General features: G+C 44.9%; 2 protein-coding genes across 2 annotated transcripts in view; one reads left to right on the top strand and one right to left on the bottom strand.

The window, feature by feature from the left end:
* CTCFL (CCCTC-binding factor like) overlaps positions 1 to 19,016 on the bottom strand; it is a 73,328-nt gene extending 54,312 nt beyond the window's left edge. The window contains exon 1 of the mRNA XM_085241706.1: positions 18,584 to 19,016. The gene's annotated coding sequence lies outside the window, so the exon portion shown is untranslated. The remainder of the gene's footprint in view (positions 1 to 18,583) is intronic.
* Positions 176 to 7,520, top strand: PCK1 (phosphoenolpyruvate carboxykinase 1). Its single transcript, XM_003212123.5, has 10 exons — positions 176 to 335; positions 516 to 790; positions 1,916 to 2,097; positions 2,702 to 2,905; positions 3,230 to 3,417; positions 4,290 to 4,452; positions 4,583 to 4,807; positions 4,899 to 5,030; positions 5,741 to 5,836; positions 6,405 to 7,520. Exons 2-10 carry the CDS (start codon positions 567 to 569, stop codon positions 6,857 to 6,859), a joined length of 1,869 nt encoding a protein of 622 aa, XP_003212171.2. The 5' UTR covers positions 176 to 335; positions 516 to 566; the 3' UTR covers positions 6,860 to 7,520.
* Positions 19,017 to 19,937: the final 921 nt, after the last annotated feature.

Below are 19,937 nucleotides of genomic sequence, written 5' to 3'. Positions count from 1 at the left end.
ACTTCATCAAAGTTTTGTAACTGCTCCAAAGAGCAAATCTGGGGACCAAGAACTACCGCTTTCAGCGTTCATTAATCAGACCTGTTAAATGATTACCTCGCCAGGGCTGTTGACAACTTCGCATGATGACAGTGTGTCAGTGGCACTGTCCCAAAACACAACCGGTGGTGATGTAAAGGACAAGCCTCCCTCACCTCACCCGGTGGGATGGACACCACAGATAATATTTAAAGAAGGAGAACACCACCTCAGAAATCAACGAGCACTCCAAAGCAAGTGAAACACCATCAGCTGCAAGGGAGCCAAATCCCCACTGACATCCATCCAACTCAACAGTAAGTACAATGCTTTCTATATATTTTTTCCAGCTTGAGATTAACAGTGATTAAAATTCTTTTTGTTGACTTTAGGCAGAGGTATAAAACTAAGCCTACTACAAATTCTGGTCTCTCATTATGCATCGTTAATGGTAGAATATCACAGTATGCTAACAAACACAATATATTTGATTTTAGATTGCGATCAGTATTTCAAAGCCCTCAACAAGAGCCGCTGCAGCAGCAGTAATGCCCCCAGAGCTGAAAGCTGAGGTCAACGTCATGCCTAAGGTTATCCAGGGGGACTTGGAGAGCCTGCCTCCACAAGTGAGGGAGTTCATTGAAAGCAACGCCAAGCTGTGCCAGCCCGAGAGCATTCATATCTGCGATGGCTCAGAAGAAGAAAACAAAAAAATTCTGGACATCATGGTGGAGCAAGGCATGATCAAGAAGCTGAGCAAGTATGAGAACTGGTGAGTAGCAGAAAAGGGGGTCAAGGGGTGTCTCAGAATAGCAATGTGCATTCTCTGTCCTGTTTACATTTAAAACTGTTCATAACCTTCAATATTTGCTTTCCATGAACATTTTGGCACTGCAATTTACATAGTTGAAATAATTGAGAACAGCAAACTTTTCCTGTAAAAATTAACATAAAACACAGGAATATCAGCAGTACATTGTCTCTATTTATTAGTTACATAAATCAGGGAACTGAAATAATGTCATGAGACTTATGTAACTAATCATTAGGAATGGTTGAATATTATTTAGCAAATGCATCTTTTGAAGAATTCTTCTATTTTAGTCAATTAGTTTATTCGTCAAATACTTTTTTGTGGTATTCAAATAGATCCGTGGGTGTTCAAATGTTATTCAGTGGAGGCATTATTCACATCATGCCAATGAGTTTTGACTGTAATATATTCAGCAAATACTTTTTTCAAATACTTCGTTGTCTCTCTCAACTAACCCAACATGAAAGGAGAATATTAACAACAAGTACATGCTAAGGAATTAAGTGCCAACCAAGAAATCTGTGTGGAAGAAATCTGCAAAGACTTTTGAGTAACTAAGTGGAGGAATTTGGCAATCTGTTTGCAGACTATTTGGGAGAGAAAAGGGCAAGATTCACCAGATAAATTATTCATTGTTAATTATATGCTTAGCTGTAGTGATGATGGTTATGACAGCCCAGCTAGAACATTTTTATACTCGTGGAAAATTTCTATGCACAGAGGTGAAAACGTAAAGCAATCCTTGCCTTTGTAAATAAATGGCAAAAATTTTTAGAGGGGAAAAAAGAATTCTGTTTAGTAAACTCCGTCACTGTTTATGACACGCTTATACTCAGTGTTTCTGTTGTGATGCCTCTGTCTTAAAAGCAAAAAAGCAATTTGTATCAGAATATATCTGACTAATTTTTGAAATTTGTCTCAGTTATATTGGCGCTACCACTTCAGTTTTAGTCTTATAAAACATTGTACCCATTTTGCTAAAGAGTTCCTAGCAGAAGGGTGAAAAAAGTGGGTGAAGTGTCATATTGATCATTTTTTTTTTAATAATTAATATTGATTTTCCTGATTTACACTGAAATGCAGCTGGTTGGCTCTCACTAACCCAAGAGATGTAGCAAGAATCGAGAGCAAAACTGTCATTATCACTCAAGAACAGAGAGATACCATTCCAATCCCTAAAACTGGAACTAGCCAGCTGGGTCGCTGGATGTCAGAAGAGGATTTCGAGAAAGCTTTCAATACCAGATTCCCAGGCTGCATGCAAGGTGGGTGAGAAAGAAAGGCCGACATGGAATTTTTAGGATTACTGAAACACTAATAATTATTATTCCAATATTTAATAGAAGAAGTGTTTGCTGAAGGCTTAGGTGCAGGCCCTCCATATTAGTCATTGTGTAGGTTTCATCCAGATCTTCTGCACAAATCCAAATGCCTGCCCAAGGGTAGTCCTCAGCCTCTTTCCAGTAGAGAACTCATTTTCCTCATAAAGAGAGGCACAGTATGTTTGGAAAATTCAGGTGCTTTCTTCAAGTCACGCAGCACCTCAGCAGCTGATAGAAAGCGAGGCAAGAACAGAGAATCCCCGTGCCCAGCATTCGCTTCATCTGCAGCAATTTACACCAACAGAGAAGCTTCCACCCACCTCTCCTACTGCCTAGACATTTTGTCTGCTTTCAACATTTAAGATGAAACTTCTTGCTATATGACCTGACAAACAGAAAGTTAGACGTTTAAACATCAGAGAAACCCACAAGACAAACAACTTTTAAAGAAGTGAGAAACAACCTCCACATTAGTACAGATTATTTCAAAAGTTCCCTGGTTTGCTCTTTGTCACGTAGCATTCTTGCTCCTGTCCCTGTTCTACAGGACGCACAATGTACGCCATCCCCTTCAGCATGGGGCCTATTGGATCTCCTTTGGCCAAGATTGGGATCGAGCTGACAGATTCTCCATATGTGGTGGCTAGCATGAGGATCATGACACGGATGGGAACAGCTGTTCTGAAAGCCCTGGGCAATGGAGAGTTTGTGAAATGCCTTCACTCAGTTGGATGCCCTCTACCACTAAAAGGTAGGGAAGATTTAAATGTGTCACACCTGGAAGTACTTGGGCACATTTTAGAGCTGGCTGCATATTCTCAGCACATAGGAAATGTTCATCATTAAAGATTCGGGGTGGTTTATGTAATTGCACTGGGTTAAAAAGTCAATTAAAGGAATCAAAGCTCAACGAGAGTTTCATGGAAAGGAGATTATTATCACTAGTATTTACCATAGGGTTTCCTTTGAAGCATCTGGTACGGGTTGCTGTCAGAGCCTCGATGCTGATGAAACAGCAGAGTCTGATACAGCATGGAAATTGCTGCATTCATGAGTACAACATTCTGTTCTGCAGAACCATTAATCAACAACTGGCCATGCAACCCAGAGTTAACACTGATTGCTCATCTCCCGGATCGCAGAGAGATCATTTCGTTTGGCAGCGGCTACGGAGGAAACTCCTTACTGGGGAAAAAATGCTTTGCTCTTAGAATTGCCAGCAGAATCGCCAAGGAAGAGGGCTGGCTAGCAGAGCACATGCTGGTAAGAGCTGTTGAGTCGTGATGTGTGTTTGAACAACCATTAAACCTGAATGTAGACCAACATAAATACAGTCACATCTTGAGATCAATAAAATGACAGTCTGATAAGTTAGGTATGAACTTATCACTTAGAGGACTTTTGATAAATAGGAAACTGCTTGCAAGTTCAAGTACCAAACATTTTAAAGAAATGCATATAAAATTGGGAACCAAGAAAGATTAAGAACGTCTGACTTGTGGGCAGATCTGTGCACTGAGCAAAGCCTAAATGTAATCACTGAGCATCTACACTGACCCTACAAATGGAATCATAAAGGATTAATGCAAGTCTGAAAATTGTCTCTCATATTATAAACAGGTCTGTGGACTAAAAATTCTGCAATGTTGTCATTTAACTATTCTACTACTGTAAATTACAACTGGCAAAAAGAATCTCAAAGTGCGTGATTGAGGAGTCTTCGGAGAAATGTCAATGTACTATGAGAAGTATCATGCCTGAAGTGCACTCACTCCATACTAATTTTACAGTAAAAAAATATTGCCTGTTTTTCTTAGGTCTCAGTAAGAAACACAGTTATATACAGTCTGTATATTTTTAATCAGAAAAATAAAAAGATTTGAATCATACATATGTGACATTTCTAAAAATATAAGGTCTATTTACATATAATCTAAGGGCAAGACAAGTGGATTTTTTGCTGAATTAAATACTGCCTGCGTTATTTGTCAACTATATTACATGCTGCTTCTTTTGTAGGAAGAATTTTGCATAATCAAATGTTTCACCTTTAGCACTTGCTGGGAGACAGCTTTTAAAATAGAAAATACAAGAAGAAAGAACTGTATTTAACAACTATCTTTGATTTTCAATAGATCCTGGGAATTACAAATCCAGAAGGTGAAAAGAAGTATTTTGCTGCAGCATTCCCCAGTGCATGTGGAAAAACCAACTTGGCCATGATGAACCCAAGCCTGCCAGGATGGAAGATTGAGTGTGTGGGTGATGATATTGCCTGGATGAAATTTGATGAACAAGGTATGGAACTGAAATTAGATTGGTGAATAGCCTGGTATGGTTTGCTTTTAGAGTCAGCAAGACTTGCTAACAAGTTCTGGAAATAATTTAAATAGTTTTATTTACTTATATTTTGTCATTTAACTTCCAGGCAACTTAAGGGCAATCAATCCAGAAAATGGCTTTTTTGGTGTTGCCCCTGGAACCTCAGTCAAAACAAACCCCAATGCTATTAAAACCATATTCAAGAACACCATCTTTACCAATGTAGCTGAAACAAGTGATGGGGGTGTCTATTGGGAAGGCATTGACGAGCCATTACCCCCGGGAGTAACACTGACTTCATGGAAGAATAAGGATTGGACCCCAGATAATGGTAACCCGGCTCTGTTCCACATTCTCTCATCTTCCTCTACTGAATTCAAGTTCCATCTGCCGTTACGACCTTTCTATCATATTCTGTACAGGGGAACCTTGTGCTCATCCCAACTCGCGGTTCTGCACTCCAGCCAGCCAGTGCCCCATCATGGACCCAGCATGGGAATCGCCCGAAGGCGTGCCCATTGAGGGGATAATATTTGGAGGCCGCAGACCTGCTGGTAAGAGAAGCAGAAACCACACAGCAAGTCTGAAGTGCTCATCACAGAAGAGCTGAAACATAGCTGGGCACAGGCACAAGCTTTGCTATCACGATAGCAGAAGCAAGGAGATAATCATGTTAGTTTAACTTCTCCGTGTTAGCCTTTCACACACACGCTTACAGACACTTACAATGTGTAAACTGTTAGATGTTAACACAAAACAGTTACTGATAAGAGTGAATTTGAGAGTAGAGAGAAATCAGCACCCAGTACCTCGGGTAGGAGAGGCATAGCAAATTATTTATGCCAAATTGCTTAGTCTAACTAGTTCAGATAGGAAATGATTAGAGATGTAAACCAGTTGTAGGCAGTTTGCAGGTAAAGAAGGTCTTTACAGACCCGTTATAGCTAAAGCTGAAAAAGAGAAGTAATGCTAGGCCTGAATTTAATATTGCCATCGTGACCACAGGACCAGAATCTGTTTCCAGTAAAACTTGTTGGGAATTCAGATATCTCCCAGCTGATGTGTTCAATAATCAGTAGCCAGTTTTGAGAACATTCATATAAATTGCTCTAAGAAGGCAGGAAATTAACCAAGTTAAAAAATCAACAAGAAAAATTAGAATAAATTACATAGTAACTGGGATCCAGCAATATCTCAGTTAGCAAAACCTGTCATAAAAGTGCTTCTGGATCACTAATCACTGAAGTGACTTTGCTCTTTACAGGTGTGCCTCTTGTATACGAGGCCTTTAACTGGCAGCATGGAGTATTTATAGGAGCAGCTATGAGATCTGAAGCAACAGCAGCTGCTGAGCACAAAGGTAAATCAAAATCTAGTCTGCCTATCTGTATTACAAGCAACCTTCTCTGGAGAGCCTGCTCTCTGTCCTCCTCCTCTGCTCTTCAACATTTAAATCTTGGCAGCTAATTGTGCAACCTATGCATTTTTACAACAGAAAATATTTATACTGGAATTAACAGCCAGATTTTCCTTAAAAGACAAATTATGCAAAATAATCCCCTAGGTGGCAAGCATACAGAACGGAGTGCAATCATGGTGTTGCCAGAAGAGTTGATATGGAGTTCTTGTTACATTCTGGGATAATAAACTTAAATTTTCTGTTCTGCTAGCGCTCAGCAAAAAATAAATGAATAATGAAGGCCAGCTCTCAAGAACCTTAAACTGTTTGACCTGAGATTTAAGAAATTTACTTTCCACTGATTGCAAAGATTAATTCAATTTGTACTTCAAGGCTAACATTTGTACTATTTCTCAAAGTTCTGTGGTTCACATGCAGAAAGGTGGCCAAGGGTGCTGGGTAATAAATACTGTGAGGAACTGAAACTTTGTGCTTTAGAATAAATATTCTCCATTTGTGTTTTGAACAGGAAAAATTATTATGCACGATCCATTTGCCATGAGACCTTTCTTTGGCTACAATTTTGGCAAATACTTAGCACACTGGCTTAGCATGGCACACCGCCCAGCAGCAAAACTACCAAGGATCTTTCATGTTAATTGGTTCCGGAAAGACAGCCAAGGGAAATTCCTGTGGCCTGGCTATGGAGAGAATTCCCGTGTGCTGGAGTGGATGTTCAACAGAATTCAAGGGAAAGCCTCTGCCAAGCCAACTGCCATAGGTTACATCCCTACTGACACTGCTTTGAACTTGAAGGGTTTAGAAGACATCAACTTAACTGAACTGTTTAATATCTCCAAAGAGTTCTGGGAAAAGGAGGTGGAAGAAGTCAAACAGTACTTCGAGGGGCAAGTTAATGCCGACCTTCCCTATGAAATAGAAAGAGAAATGCTTGCCTTGCAGATGAGAATAAAACAGTTGTAGCTGATCAGAAATAGAATTACTTATCAATCCACACATTCTGTAACAGGATAGAAACATTTTACCAAATCACCACTGAAAGTACAGCAGCACACTGATGAGCAGGAGTTATGATGAAGAGTAGGTCTTAGTTTGGTTAGACTACAGGTAAGGGCATCCTAGAAATAACTACAGACCTGGTGATTTATAACTACATCAGTTGTTGTGTCTTGTAGAGCAGCTGTGGGAATCTGTGAGCACAGTCTTCAAAACTGTGATCTGTCACTTGGCATGCACAATTCTGCACATACCTATGATGTATGTAAATTGCTTGCTGACAGCTCAGTAGATATAATCCAGCTTGCAAGGTGTAGCACATTGTTTCACAACTGCACATAAACCACGAGTCTCGGATTAATTTTGTTTTTCATATCTCAGCAGCATCACTGACAGGAAAGAATGAAAAATAAATGTTGTATATATGTATTATCTAAACATATTTCATGACTTAAATATTTTGTAGAAAAATAAAGTTGTAACTTTTATCAGAGTGAAAGATGGCTTTGTATTGCTAATGCATATTTAAGATATTGCTATTATATATGCCTCATGTTACTGTGATTTCCAGATGTTTTACATGGCTTATTCTTTAAACTATTGAAATAAAAGTTTATACAAAACATGACCTAATTTCCAGTATTCTCACTGTTTATAAAACTACGTGCCAACAAATTGGGCCTCCTGACAATACCACAGCGCAGAGACAAGTTCACAAGTTAGATGTTGACTAGCATTGATCTGCTACTCTTAAGCAAAATAGTTTAAACAATTACTTTCCTTGCAACCTTTATTCGAGCCAAAGGAATGATACAGAAATTATGGCACCAACTGAGAGCAGGCATCCAGCTAGAAGCGTACTCTCCATAACTAGCCATTATTAGTTGCTTCAGACCTTTGTAAAATAAACTGCCCTCTAGGAAAGTCCCGTATTAGGATGTTGCTTATTTGCTGAAGTCTTAGGGTTTGTCTCTGTTCCAAAGTGCTTTGGCTTCAGCAAAAAGAACTAGCAGAACTGCTGAAGCAAAGAGAGCTTGTGAAAAGCTTTCTAGATTGAGGTGTCTGAAGCCTGAAAGCTTGAGCTGAAAGGGCCTCAGATTGGTTTCCTCATAGATCAAGACTGTAAAACCATCCCATGTCCTCCCAGTTTAAGATATCCGTTATGTGCTTCTCACATCCTTGGCAGGTATCGTACTTTTTCCACTTTGAATGCTTGATCTCCCAAAATATATTGCAAATATTTGCTTAGCAAGAAGAAAATCATTTACACTGTGTAATAAGCCTTTTTATAGACCTTGCTTCCTCCCAAAACAAACAGTATCAGAGCTGGTCAACAGATGCCCTTCCAAGTTTGCTAGGAGAGGTCACACATCCTGAAAAGCCGCTGACTGCCTCCTGGCTTCGCCTGTAGGATTTAACTCGAACATTACCAATTCTGAAACAAGCAATACGACACAAGTCGATAGGTCACACAAAGTGTGGACAACAGAAAGCTGTGAGGGAAGCAGAGAAGAGCTGTGCAGCCCCTAGAGAAGTGATTGTCTGTTGGCCTGTTTGCTGCTCAGTAGCACATCTTCATGGGTGTAGGTCTCCTGAATGTGCTCCAGATCCAAATCAATCAGTCAATCAAGGGGGAAGACTCTAAACAATTCAGTGTATACACACTCCTCTGGGGTGCAAGAAGTGACATTGTGCATATAAAACAGAGTTATTTATAATTATGTAGTTGATTGGCTTGGTCCATTCCCAAACTATTTGGGAGCTGCTATTTAGGTAAGTTTGAGGGAGGACAAGGAGATCTCAGAGAATCCATCGTGGTAATATCAGAGTGATAGCCAGCTGCAGTCTCAGGATTTCTTACGGGCCCCACGAGAGGCTCTTGGTTCTAAACAATGTCAAAACACTCAGCACTTTTTGAAATGCTGCCCAGGAGATGTGCAGATTTCAGGGCTTTCCAGAGCGCTACGAATCTGACAAAAGGAGCGGCTCACGTTTCACGTCAGAGGAACCCATGCCAAAGGCCCAAATCTTGCACGTGCATGAACCTGGATAAGGGAGTGACCCTCGTCCCATGAAATGCTGCTCAGTGGCAAGACAGGTACCATCATTCTGAGCCCAGATGACTCACAGCTCACCCCCACCTGCAGGTATCGGTGGCACAAGGTGCCTCACAACCTGCCCAACACAGGGTGTTGCGCTGCAGCCTAAGGCCTCACTTCAGCCCATGATGGCTGCCTCGCTGCAGCCTGACAGGCTCCAGACAAACCCTGCTCTGGGTGTTCTTCCCACAGCTCCTCAGAAAGGGCTAGCACAAAAATTTCTGGCAAAAGCATTTACAGTCATCTTGCTCCACACGCTTTAGCCACATGTACCTCCTCAAATACTGCTCAGAGTGATGGGCAGACAAATTGTTCCTGCAAATACAGAAAATGAGAGGGAAACCTGCTGTACTGTGAGGGCTGAGAACAAGAAAATAACTTCTTACATGAATCATTCAACAGCTCCTTTGTATGTAAATGTATCCGTAACCTATCAGCATCTATGGGGAGTACAGTTCACATCCTGAATGATCACAGTGTTTAGTGTTGGCATAGAGAATGTTTAAAAAAGAGAAGGCGGAGGTTTAAAATTTAGAAACTCAGTCAACCGAGCCAGATTATGATCTCAACTTCTCTCCTTCCAACAAATACTGTGCTCTGTAAAAACAAAATGAATTACAACAAAATGCTTTTAGATTGAAATTTGGAATTTCCCCTGATTTTCTAAAGAAAGAGGGGAAGACAACAAATGCAATAAACTTCTTCAAATTAGTAGAGAAATACAAAACATGCCCTATTAAATGAGATTCAGAGAAAGGAAGCACAGGAAAGACTAACACATGAAGAGTACATAGCCATAACATTTGCAACAGCTGTGTTATGAAATGCACTTGGTATTCTGGGAAACGAGAAACAAAATACTTTGTTAAAACACTTATGGATGTACCAGTGGCTGACGAGAAGAGAGACAAAGTCAAAAATCACACTTTAACCACTAATGCTATTGGGGATATGGGCTTACCTTACTTTTGTCAGGATTTACCAAAACCAGATGGCACAATGATGCACACACCATGCCTATGGAGGCCCTGCTCAATGCTACAAAGTTAGCACAGTCTCTTTAACTCACTGGTCTCAGGGTCAAAAACTCACATTGGCACAGAAAAGTCTGCAGAGCTCAGAAGCAGGCCTTGGTCCAACCTCTGTACAGGTTGAGAAGTCTCTGAGCCCGATGCCCTGTCTTGGACTCATTTCTAAAGTGTTTCAAGGTCATATTTCCAACCATGTTTTGTCTCATTCCTTCAAAACCCTTTCTCAGGTTCCAATCCCTTTCATAATTAGTCTGAGTACATCATATATCAACACACCTCTGTCCTTTCAACATGAACGAAGGCTACACCAAATAGAGAAGTAAAACTGAGAAGTGGCATCCAGCTTGCTGAAGAGCTTTTCATTGGAAAAAACAAAATCCCACTTCAAATCTCACAACTCTGTGATGATAGGGCTATTTTCAGGGAAAAAAAGTAAAATTCAGAGAAATGGCATTTATGCTGTGGGAAATACTGTTTTCCAAAAACCTTGGCTACCATAGTAACATGATTTATTCCATACTTGCAGCAGTGTAGTCAATTAGCTCCCTCACTGAAGACAATTACTGTGACTAGAGACGTACCTGGCTGCAAGACTACTAAAAAGCTCCTCATGAATGGCACAGCAGAGCATTCTAAAGTCCAAATTAGTAATTTTTATTGGTGATGACAGAGGACACTTCTGGCAGTGGTTTAACCTCAGCAGTACAAAAGGGCACATTTGTCAAATCGGTGCTGGCACACCTCAGTCAGCAACATTCCACAATGCATCTCACCACATCTGTCAATCTCTATGTAGAACAGCTAGGTGTAAAAAAAGAGGAAAGGGAGAAACTGAATAGCTACCGTATGCCTTCTAGCTTTCTGCAGCCATTACAGATATTACTTTTGCCTGACAAACTCTAATAGAGAAGGATACACCAATACGCAAAATTCAGGCTGATTTCGATCATCACAAACAAATAATTTCTTTGTTTTAGGAGGGCGTGTGGAAGAGCCCCGAGCTGTTCCAACACACACAGAAAGCTTTCCCTGCTTTCACTACCACTAGTGGCACTGGCCACTGCTGCCTTGCCTCTGCTCCTCATCATGTCACTGCACTTGCCATGGCTTTTCTCCAGTGTAAGTGTGAGCAGTCGTATGCTGACATTACAGCTCTTGTTCAAATCAGTAAGCTGCTTGCAGAACTGTTCCAAACACACACCCCACAAATGGTATTTGTACCTTCCTTGGAAATGTCAGATCCTGACCACTGGGGAAAACAAGAAAAAAGACAGAAAAAAATGAAAATAAAACATCTGTTATAATCTTCCCAAAGGAACATATAAAAGCTTTGGGGCTGTTTTTGCACAGCCTCAAGGCCTTGTATTCGTCTAAAAGAATCCTTCGTAAAGCTGCAGTTTGTTGTTGTTAATCTTCATCCAAACTGCCAGTAGTTGTTCTTGTTCTTACAAAGCACCACAGCAGCATTTCCCAAGCAGAGGTGTCCAAGGAATGGCCTTTCCCAGAAATTTGTTCCTGATATACAGCCGTGTTCTAGGACAAACGAAACTCACCCTCTATGAGGTGGACAGGCCAGCCACCAGCCCCCACTAATGCTACCAAAGCACTGTGATTTGCATTTATGTGCTGCCAAGCCTAGAGCAGCCCAGCTCTCCCAGGAATGATCCCTGCTGACACAAGGGTGGTGAGACCTGAGCAAACCTTCCAGAGGTGACAGCAAACTGCCCTGACTCTGGTGGAGAATCTGACTCCTGGTCTCTAATGCAAATTAGCGCCTACTTTCCTTCTCCTATAGCCCATTCAAGTATGATCTCATTAAAATAAGCATGCCTGAACCTTCCTGCCACCTTAGGCTGAATCACCTCAACAGTAAATAGCAAGTTTGTGAAGGGCCACAGTGCCAGAGGAGGTGGAGAGCAGAGCCTCCGATGATCAGGAATCTGGGTTTGGTTTTGTACATTTGTCTGTTTTGTCCTGGGAACTGGGAAGCCTACCAACAGTTATTTGAAGCTCCAGCGATAGCCAAAGGAAAAAAAAATGCTATAAATTTAAGTAGGATAGCTGGAACTGGAGGGGGAAGAAGTTTGATAACTGTGAGTCTTACAGTACAAAAACAATATCCCTCTGACACTGGTACGTAGAAGCAGGCCTCAGATTTCATGGAGTTTTCTTGGACTTTATAGCAACAAGACAGAAAGCTGGCTTCATTTCATCATAGTTATCTGCACTCACACACCCCTCCACCCTTGAAGGAGATTAGCAGTGATAATGCATCTGGTACCTGCCCCAGCAATAACAGATCTATGTGGAGAAGATTACAAGAAATTGTTTGGACTCCTGCCCAGTCCTAGAAGCCCTACCAACCATTTCCATAAGTCCCATCGGTTTTTATGGCTTGTCTCTCAAGAAGGCTGCTGAAACCTACATAAAGGAGAGACTTTAAAAAGATTTCTGCAGACATTTATTTTTGGCCAAATTATGATTGCTTGAAGGAAAAAGAAGCCACCATACAAATCTTGTTAGAGACTTCAGCAGGAACTCACAAACCCATGCAGAACTGAGATAAGCTAAAAAAAAGCAAGAGCATCCAGGAAGGGAAGACAGACCAGCCAGCCAAATGCAACTCTAATTCCAACCCGTGACAGACCCCTGGGGCAGCTCCAAAGCCACTTAGCACAGGCATGGAGCGGGGCCAGGAGGAGATGCTGGCACCGAAAGAGCAGCTCTAGCAAGTCTAGCACACAGTTCTGCGAGGGGACAGGCTCGGATGGGCTCAGACCCCAGCACAGCACACCTGCACAGCGCTCTGACCGACAGCCCTGGGCCTCATGCTCCCTGCACAGAAGAGCACGCACTGTGTGCAAGCCTTGGAAACCAGAGCAACAGCACATCTGTTAATGACACAAAAACATGCTGGCAGCGCTCAGCACCGCCCGGCAGAGAAACCTGTATCAACTGTCTGCAGGCCAAGGTCTAAAGGGCAATCTGCCTCTGGAGACGGCCGCAGCTCCGAGGAGCGGCATCTTGCAGCTGGTGGGTGCCTTCACAGCACACAGCCCCGGGGTGCTGCTCCATGCCTTGAGCGTGCCCCAGGAGCACCAGGGAGGAGAGTGCATGAAGCATCCTGAGAGGTGAGGAGCTGCATCCCCTCCTGATGGCTCTCAGTCCTGTGCAGGCTACAACACACCACTGTGATATCTACCAACAAGCAGCTCTCTCCCATACTGCAATAACCTTAAAAAGGACAAGCTGGGAGCTCCTTCTCTTCCTGTTCCTAGGAGCAGATCCCAACCTCCTGGTCCAGTCACGTGCTGCAGGTGCTGGGGCTGCAGAGGAAGGCAGGGAAGGCAGCTGTTCCCCAGACATTTACGGTGGTAACAATTTATTTTGAACTATGAATTTGAACAGAAACTGTGTTGCACCTTAAATGTCACTGCTAGGCAGAAGGAGAGTCATGAATCTTTAGCAATCTTCACCAAACCGTAATTTTCAGGCAGAAAATGAATATACATTGGAAGAAACACTCCAGCTGTGTCTCAGCAAAGCAATTAATGAAGGCAGAGTCTCACGACCAGTGCAGCCCACTCTGTCCCAGGGCTGTTGAGTCCTTCTCCTGTTCCTTTCTCCCTGTCGCTCTGCTTGTTGTTTGCTTCATTGTTAATCCTACCTAATTTAAAAATAGGAAATTGATTTCTTATGTACCCATTACAAACCAAATCATTTCTTTATTACAGCAAGGATCATATTTCATAAGCAAGTCATGGAAAATTAAAACCATGCCTGTTGCTTTGATGAAATGAAGGAGAGAAATGCTGGAGGGAAGGCACTGACAGCTGAGGGCTGTCATGCAACCAGCGGTGCGGGTTAACTCTTTGCAGAACCCACAGCTCCTGCAGCTGCATTTTCCTCCCACAAACTTCCAGTGGCATTGCTAAGCACTCCATCACTGCTAAAACTCCAAAGTCTCTAACAAAGCGAGAGCAGCTCCGTGGAACAAACCAGAGCAGTTGTTTTGGCGCTGCAGATTATTTTTCCTAACAGGTTTGCAATGTGTCTGTGTGCCCAAGCAGATGTTTCCCAGTGCTAACACTACAGACATTAGGTGCCAGATAGTGCTGCTGCAGTGCACACAATACAGGAACCCACTCACCAGCCCCACGTTAGCACCACAGCCCTCACAGCACACACCGTTCTAGCAGGCAGAAGAACCACCTTTGTCCGGGACAGATCTGGTCAGACCACACATGGGTTACATCAGGACAGCAGGGCAGACCTGCTGCTCATTAGCAGTGTGCTGTGACTTGGCACAGATGGGGAATTAAAACAGAATCCATTGTATGCATCACCAGGGATTTATGGACTGCTCTATGAACCTCCTTGTGAAGAAGTCAGGACATTGGTGCTCTGAGAACTAATCCAGATAAGCACTGTGGCTAGCAGGGCATTGCAACATCCAACCCAAAGTTCATCAGCTCCATCACTACCATGCTGATCTCCAGGCACTGCAGCCAAAGAAACAAAGCCTCTAATTTCCCTATCAGGAAGGAAAAGATCAGTGATTTATCTCTGCACAGTATGTTTTCAATAGTTATCAATGTACTGTGCCTGAGGACAAAGGATGAGCAGAGCTGTCAGAACCACAGGAGACAAACCACACAAGACAAAGGTGGCAGCAGGGATCGTTGTGGAGCAGCAGTCCATCTCTGGACTGCTTTCTGAGCCAGAATTTTCCTTCACTTTGGGATAAAACCTCTATTTTGAAGGAAGAAAGAAAGATTCTGAACCACAGGCTGTGTCTGTGCTCAGAGCTTTGCTTTTCTTTCTGGAAGCTAAAGCTGGTGAGACTGTCATACCAAAGGGATCCTTACACCAACCGAGAGGGCTGGAAACACTTTCACCTCTCTCAGCCCTTCCCTTCCCTGGGAGTTGGCCAGGGCAGCACTTGTGTCCTGACAGCAGGCAGCTGCACTTGCCAGTTTGTTACAAAGAGCTTCCGAAGCAGCCAGCCAAAAAGTCCTTCTAAAACTCTTTATGGTCCTTTTGTGCCGATGATTCTCAGAACTGGAAAACAAGTTTTGTACGTTGCTGGGAGCAGAGGAAATGGGCCCAGGAACACCCCGTGCTGGCCCTTCTGCCCCCCACCAAAAGTCATCTAAAACTGCATCCCTGGGAGAAGTGTGCTCTGTGCTCCTTGCTGCCAGCTTCTTGACTGGCCCCTGTTACCTGGAACCAGTTTATAAAGATCCCAAGAAACAGTCTATGTAATTACTGCCAATTAGTGCCTCTCAGCTCCAAGACTGGCTGGAATGGCCCCTGTAGGTTCTCCTGTGCAAAGGCATTTCAGTTGTGGCAAGTATTTATTTTGGTGATGTATTTGATAAAATAGCCCCACCCCCAAGTATCAGGAACACAGAAACATGCATCTGCACTCACACAACAGAGCAGCCTCACCCCACTAATATTTTAACGGAACCACTGGATGTTTGCATGAGCTGCATTTGACACTGTGACAGCAACAATAACTGCCAGATAGAAACTGAGACAAGATACAGTAATTAGGTCAAACCTTCGGGATAGAGCTGTCATCACAAGACATAAATGTACATTTCTTTCCCACTGTAAAGCTCCATAAGCCATCTTCTTGCTATGGGCTGTCAATGCAGGAAAAAGACGTGGAAGCAACAAGGGTCATTCTTCCTTTCGCTATTCTTCACAGTTATCCTGTGTTTAATTGATCTGGATTAATTATTTAAGGTAAATTCAGCTTTCCTGACCTAATGGCAACATGTCAACTGATTAAGTTTACAAAGCCAGCAAAATGATCTGCGCAGCGAGACCAGCTCCCAGCATGTGTTATTGAGGCCAAGGGATCCTGTGTCACTGCCAAGGACACAGCAGTGAGCACTGAGGTGTGCAGGGGTTCCTCTGGGAAAGGCTGGGCTGCCCCTTCCCTTAGGGCCTTGGGCTTTCTGTGAGATTCTGCTTCATTTGGGTGCTGAGCCTGTAAGTGGGAAAAGCAGTGCCCTATTTGGACTGCTCTGTCCTATGCAGTAAAATTAATTCCTGGAGTAACGAATGCATATCAGAAGGAAAAGATTTGTTTGGGTTTCTGCAGCATTCCCCGGCTCTTCTGGCCAATTTCTAGGGCAAGTGCACAGATAAATGAGAAGAAAACACTCGTCAGAGTGCTGGCTGCAGGGAGCAATAGATAAGGCAGATAAGGCAGCAAGTGAAACTCTCCTGGTTGCAAACACAGCCCTGGGTAAAGGCTGCTCAGCCACAGCAGAAATGTCGCTTTGGTTGCTAGCAATAACTGCACCTTCAGGCACAAACAGGACAGTAACTGCCATCCCATGAGAAGTCTGTCGTACAGAGAACCTGGAGCCTTCCTTGCGGCCAGTGGAACCCAGGGAGGGCTTTCAGCCTCAAGCCAAGGTCTCCAGCCCCAGGAAGCAGGCACTCTGGGCTGGTCTGCATGAGTAAGAGCTCTGTGACCTCACAGAATGCAGAAGAGAGAGAAACATGGGCACCAGAGGTCAGCTCAAAGGCCAGCACCACCTGTAGCACCCTTCCACAGCTCCCCCCAAAACCTGCCCGTCAGAGCTGGCACTGCCACCAGGACGAGAGGCACAAAGGCAGCAGCACCCATCCCCACCAGCCCCAGCATTCCTGGCCACTTTGCTTCTCTAACCCCAAACCCTTTGAGGAGCAAGAACTTCCTTGCCATGCTGCTGCCAGAGGCTCTCAAACCATCTCACCCTTCTTTACTCAGAGATTCTTGGAGCCTTCATAAAGCCATATCACAGAAACTGATGGAGGCTTTCTGCTCAGCTGCTGAGTCTTTTACATCCCAGCAGTTCCTTCCCTGTATTTATTGCTGTTCTGTTTTCTACCTCTGGGACCTGAGCAAGCCATCGAGCCTGGATTAAAAACACCACAGAAGAATTCAGTCCTAGACACAGCCAAACTTTGGTTTCCAATGAAACAAAACAAAAGGCTGCAATGAAGTAACCACCTCAGCAGCTCTACAGCCACGTATGTAGGTATTACCAGTGGGGTGAGGGGAGATAAGAACACACCACCCCTCCAGAAGAGGCGTCCAAATCCAAATTGATTTTTCAGCAGTTTTTTCCACCACTCTAACTCCAGAAGAAATGGTGGATAAGCCACATTTAAAAAGATGTTTTAAGAAGGGACAGAAAAATTCCTCCTTCCTGGTGGGACAGCAGGAAGGCATTTCCTTCCTGGGCTTTATCCCAAGCTGTTGGACATCCGCAGCTCTCTGTCCATGAGCAGGGGACAAAGCAGCCTTCAGGTCCGACCAGTGAGAGCTCAGCAAACTCAGCATTTGGTATGAGCCAAACATAAGTATATCTTTCGAGGATGACCATTGCTGCAACCCACAGCCACGCATCCTCATGGTAGCCACCCCGAGGGATGGAGAGGTGAGGGGAGGAGGACTAGGTGCCACTGAAGGTCTCTCCCAACTCACATGATTCTATGAGCAAAGCACAGCCCTCTTACCCTCCTCAAACAGAAAGGAAATCAGGGCAATGAGAGGCAGCTACAGGTGGACCACACAGCCATGACGAGCAGGTGTGGGAAGAAGGCAGCTCTACAACAAGTGGATTTACACCTGTGTGTTAAAGAATAAGAGAACTTACAAAGCCTGAGACGTCTGTTTTCACAAAGGGATGGGGTCACTGCACAGCCCCTGCTGGGTACAAACACTGAGGAATGCAGCTCCAGCTCAGTGCTGGTGTAACCTGTTTGCTCCACACAGAACCAGCCCTGTTGGCCGGACTTTGGCCTGAGAACGTTTCACTGCATGTATTAACCCAGTATCCAGCAGAGCAAACATTTCATTTTCAGGATTTGCAGAAGTAACAGAGCCAGGTTAGGAGGGCTGCAGCCCCATCAGGCTCTAGGTCCCACCCCGGCACTGAAGACACTGTTGTTCTTCCAGGCAGAAGCACCATCTGGAAAAAGTGCTGCAGGAAAGGTCAGCACTCGTGAGTGCCCAGGATGGAGCAGGGGAAGGCTGCTGCACACACTGAACAGTGCTGTGCTTTGCCCACACACCGGAGCCCTTTGCTGCCATCAATGTTTAACCCTGGTGTCCTAAAACGACCCCACAGAGCTGCCTCACATCTGAGCACTGCCAAGGGTTTAGGGGAAGCAAATGTCACCTCTGGTAGCAAGGAGAGGCTGGCAGGTCTGTGCTCACTGCAAGCAGGGGCACACCTATGGCCCACTCACACCTGTATGAAAGCATACAGGCCAGCTGGGCTCTGTAATGGAAGAACTCCAGCTTATCACAAGTAGGCTTGTGATGTAATGCCATTTTCATATTAAGACATAAATACTGTAAGAGCAGGGCAGCATCACCTGCCTCTCCCTGCTCACCTCTCCACCTCAAAAGCACAAAGCAGCCACAGGTTTCCGTGTGCTAAAAATGAAGCAAATCTGGATGTCCTGCATTGCCACGCATTGCAGCAATTCCAGTAGGTCTGCTGGAGACCTGTTAGCTGCACGCACATGAGATTATCAATTTCTCTTACCTTTTTTAGCACCATGAGTTCTCTCAAAACAGCAGTACAATGGCTGCTGCGATGCTGATGAATCAGGATGCCCAACATCCAGCCAGTGCAAGCGCTGAGCAGCTCTCTTACAAAGTCAGCACGTCCTTAATAAAATGCCCCTTCTGTTACTACAGACATCTTTCTCCCCCGCAAGGCAGAGCCCAGCGCTTTGCCTTCTATGGGACAACGTGTTCGGCACCCAGGAGAAGTCCCCGCCCCCCTCCAGGTGCAGCTCAGCAGCGCTAATGGGGCTGCCCCAGCCCCGCTCCCACCCGGCCCGGCTGCAAAGGGTGGAGAAGGGGGGTGGGGGGGATGTCCCAGCAGAGGTGGCACGGGGAGGGGGAAGCTCCCTGCCCTCGGGGTTTGTCTGCGGACACGAGCAGCCGTGGCACGCTGCAGGGCGCCCCGAGCCGTGCTCGCAGCACATCGCTCTCATCGAGTGTCCAAACCCCCCCGGCCCTGTCTGTGTGTCTGTGTGTCTGTGCGTCTGTGCACCGTACGGTGCCCCTTCGCTCGCCCCCTCGTGGCAGCGGGAGCCTGGGCGCGGAGCCGGCGTCCCCTCGGCCCCACGGCATCACGGCCGGGACCGATCAGAGCCGGGGGGCTGGGACCCGGCTGGCAGCAGCACACTGCCCTGTCCTTGCAGCCCCTGCTGGCCCTCAGCGCTGCGTTTCGAGGTTCTATGGGGGACCCGACGAGCTCTGCCAGTGCCGTCGCTGCACCTACACGCTCCCGTTGCAGGCTCAGCCAAAGGATTTTCATCAGATGAGCCCCAAAAGGAGCCTGGTTGCTCTCCCAGGCCAAAGCAGCATGACCTGGGTTAGGGCCCCCCAGGCCCTACTGCTGAGCCCCAGCACCCGCGTCCCTCCTGCCCCGCAGCACTCAGCCCTCCCACCCCCTCACTGTTTCTGTTTTTCCCCTCTCATTTGGGTTGAAAGCCACAAAAGGAGCCCCCCCTCCCTCCCCCACATATCCCCCCCCCTCCCCCGTCTGGCAGGTCTGTGTTATTATTAAGACACTTGAGATTATGGTTGTCTGAAAGTTGAAGAATGACAGCATAGAACCAGATGCTGCACACTGATGAATTACAAGGGCATTATGCAGAGGCAGCTGTGCCATATAAACGTCGGGGTTTTACGCGGTGCCATGATTTTCCATGTGGCATCGTATGGTTCCAGCATCTGGGCGTCACCGTCAATGCCTCCCATATATTTTGCTGAGCACTGTCATTATGATAATGAAGAAATTGCAGCAGACGTTAATTGCAGTTCCCGCTGGCTATTGCGAGAAGAGGAAGGCATGGAGCGGGCTGTGGGGGCCTCAGCTGGTGAGG

The sequence above is a fragment of the Meleagris gallopavo genome, chromosome 22 (genome assembly GCF_905368555.1).
Source record: "Meleagris gallopavo chromosome 22, MGAL_WU_HG_1.1, whole genome shotgun sequence".
NCBI classification, from domain to species: domain Eukaryota; kingdom Metazoa; phylum Chordata; class Aves; order Galliformes; family Phasianidae; genus Meleagris; species Meleagris gallopavo.
Note: the sequence above shows the minus strand (reverse complement) of the source record. Positions and strands in the feature narration are given on the sequence as shown.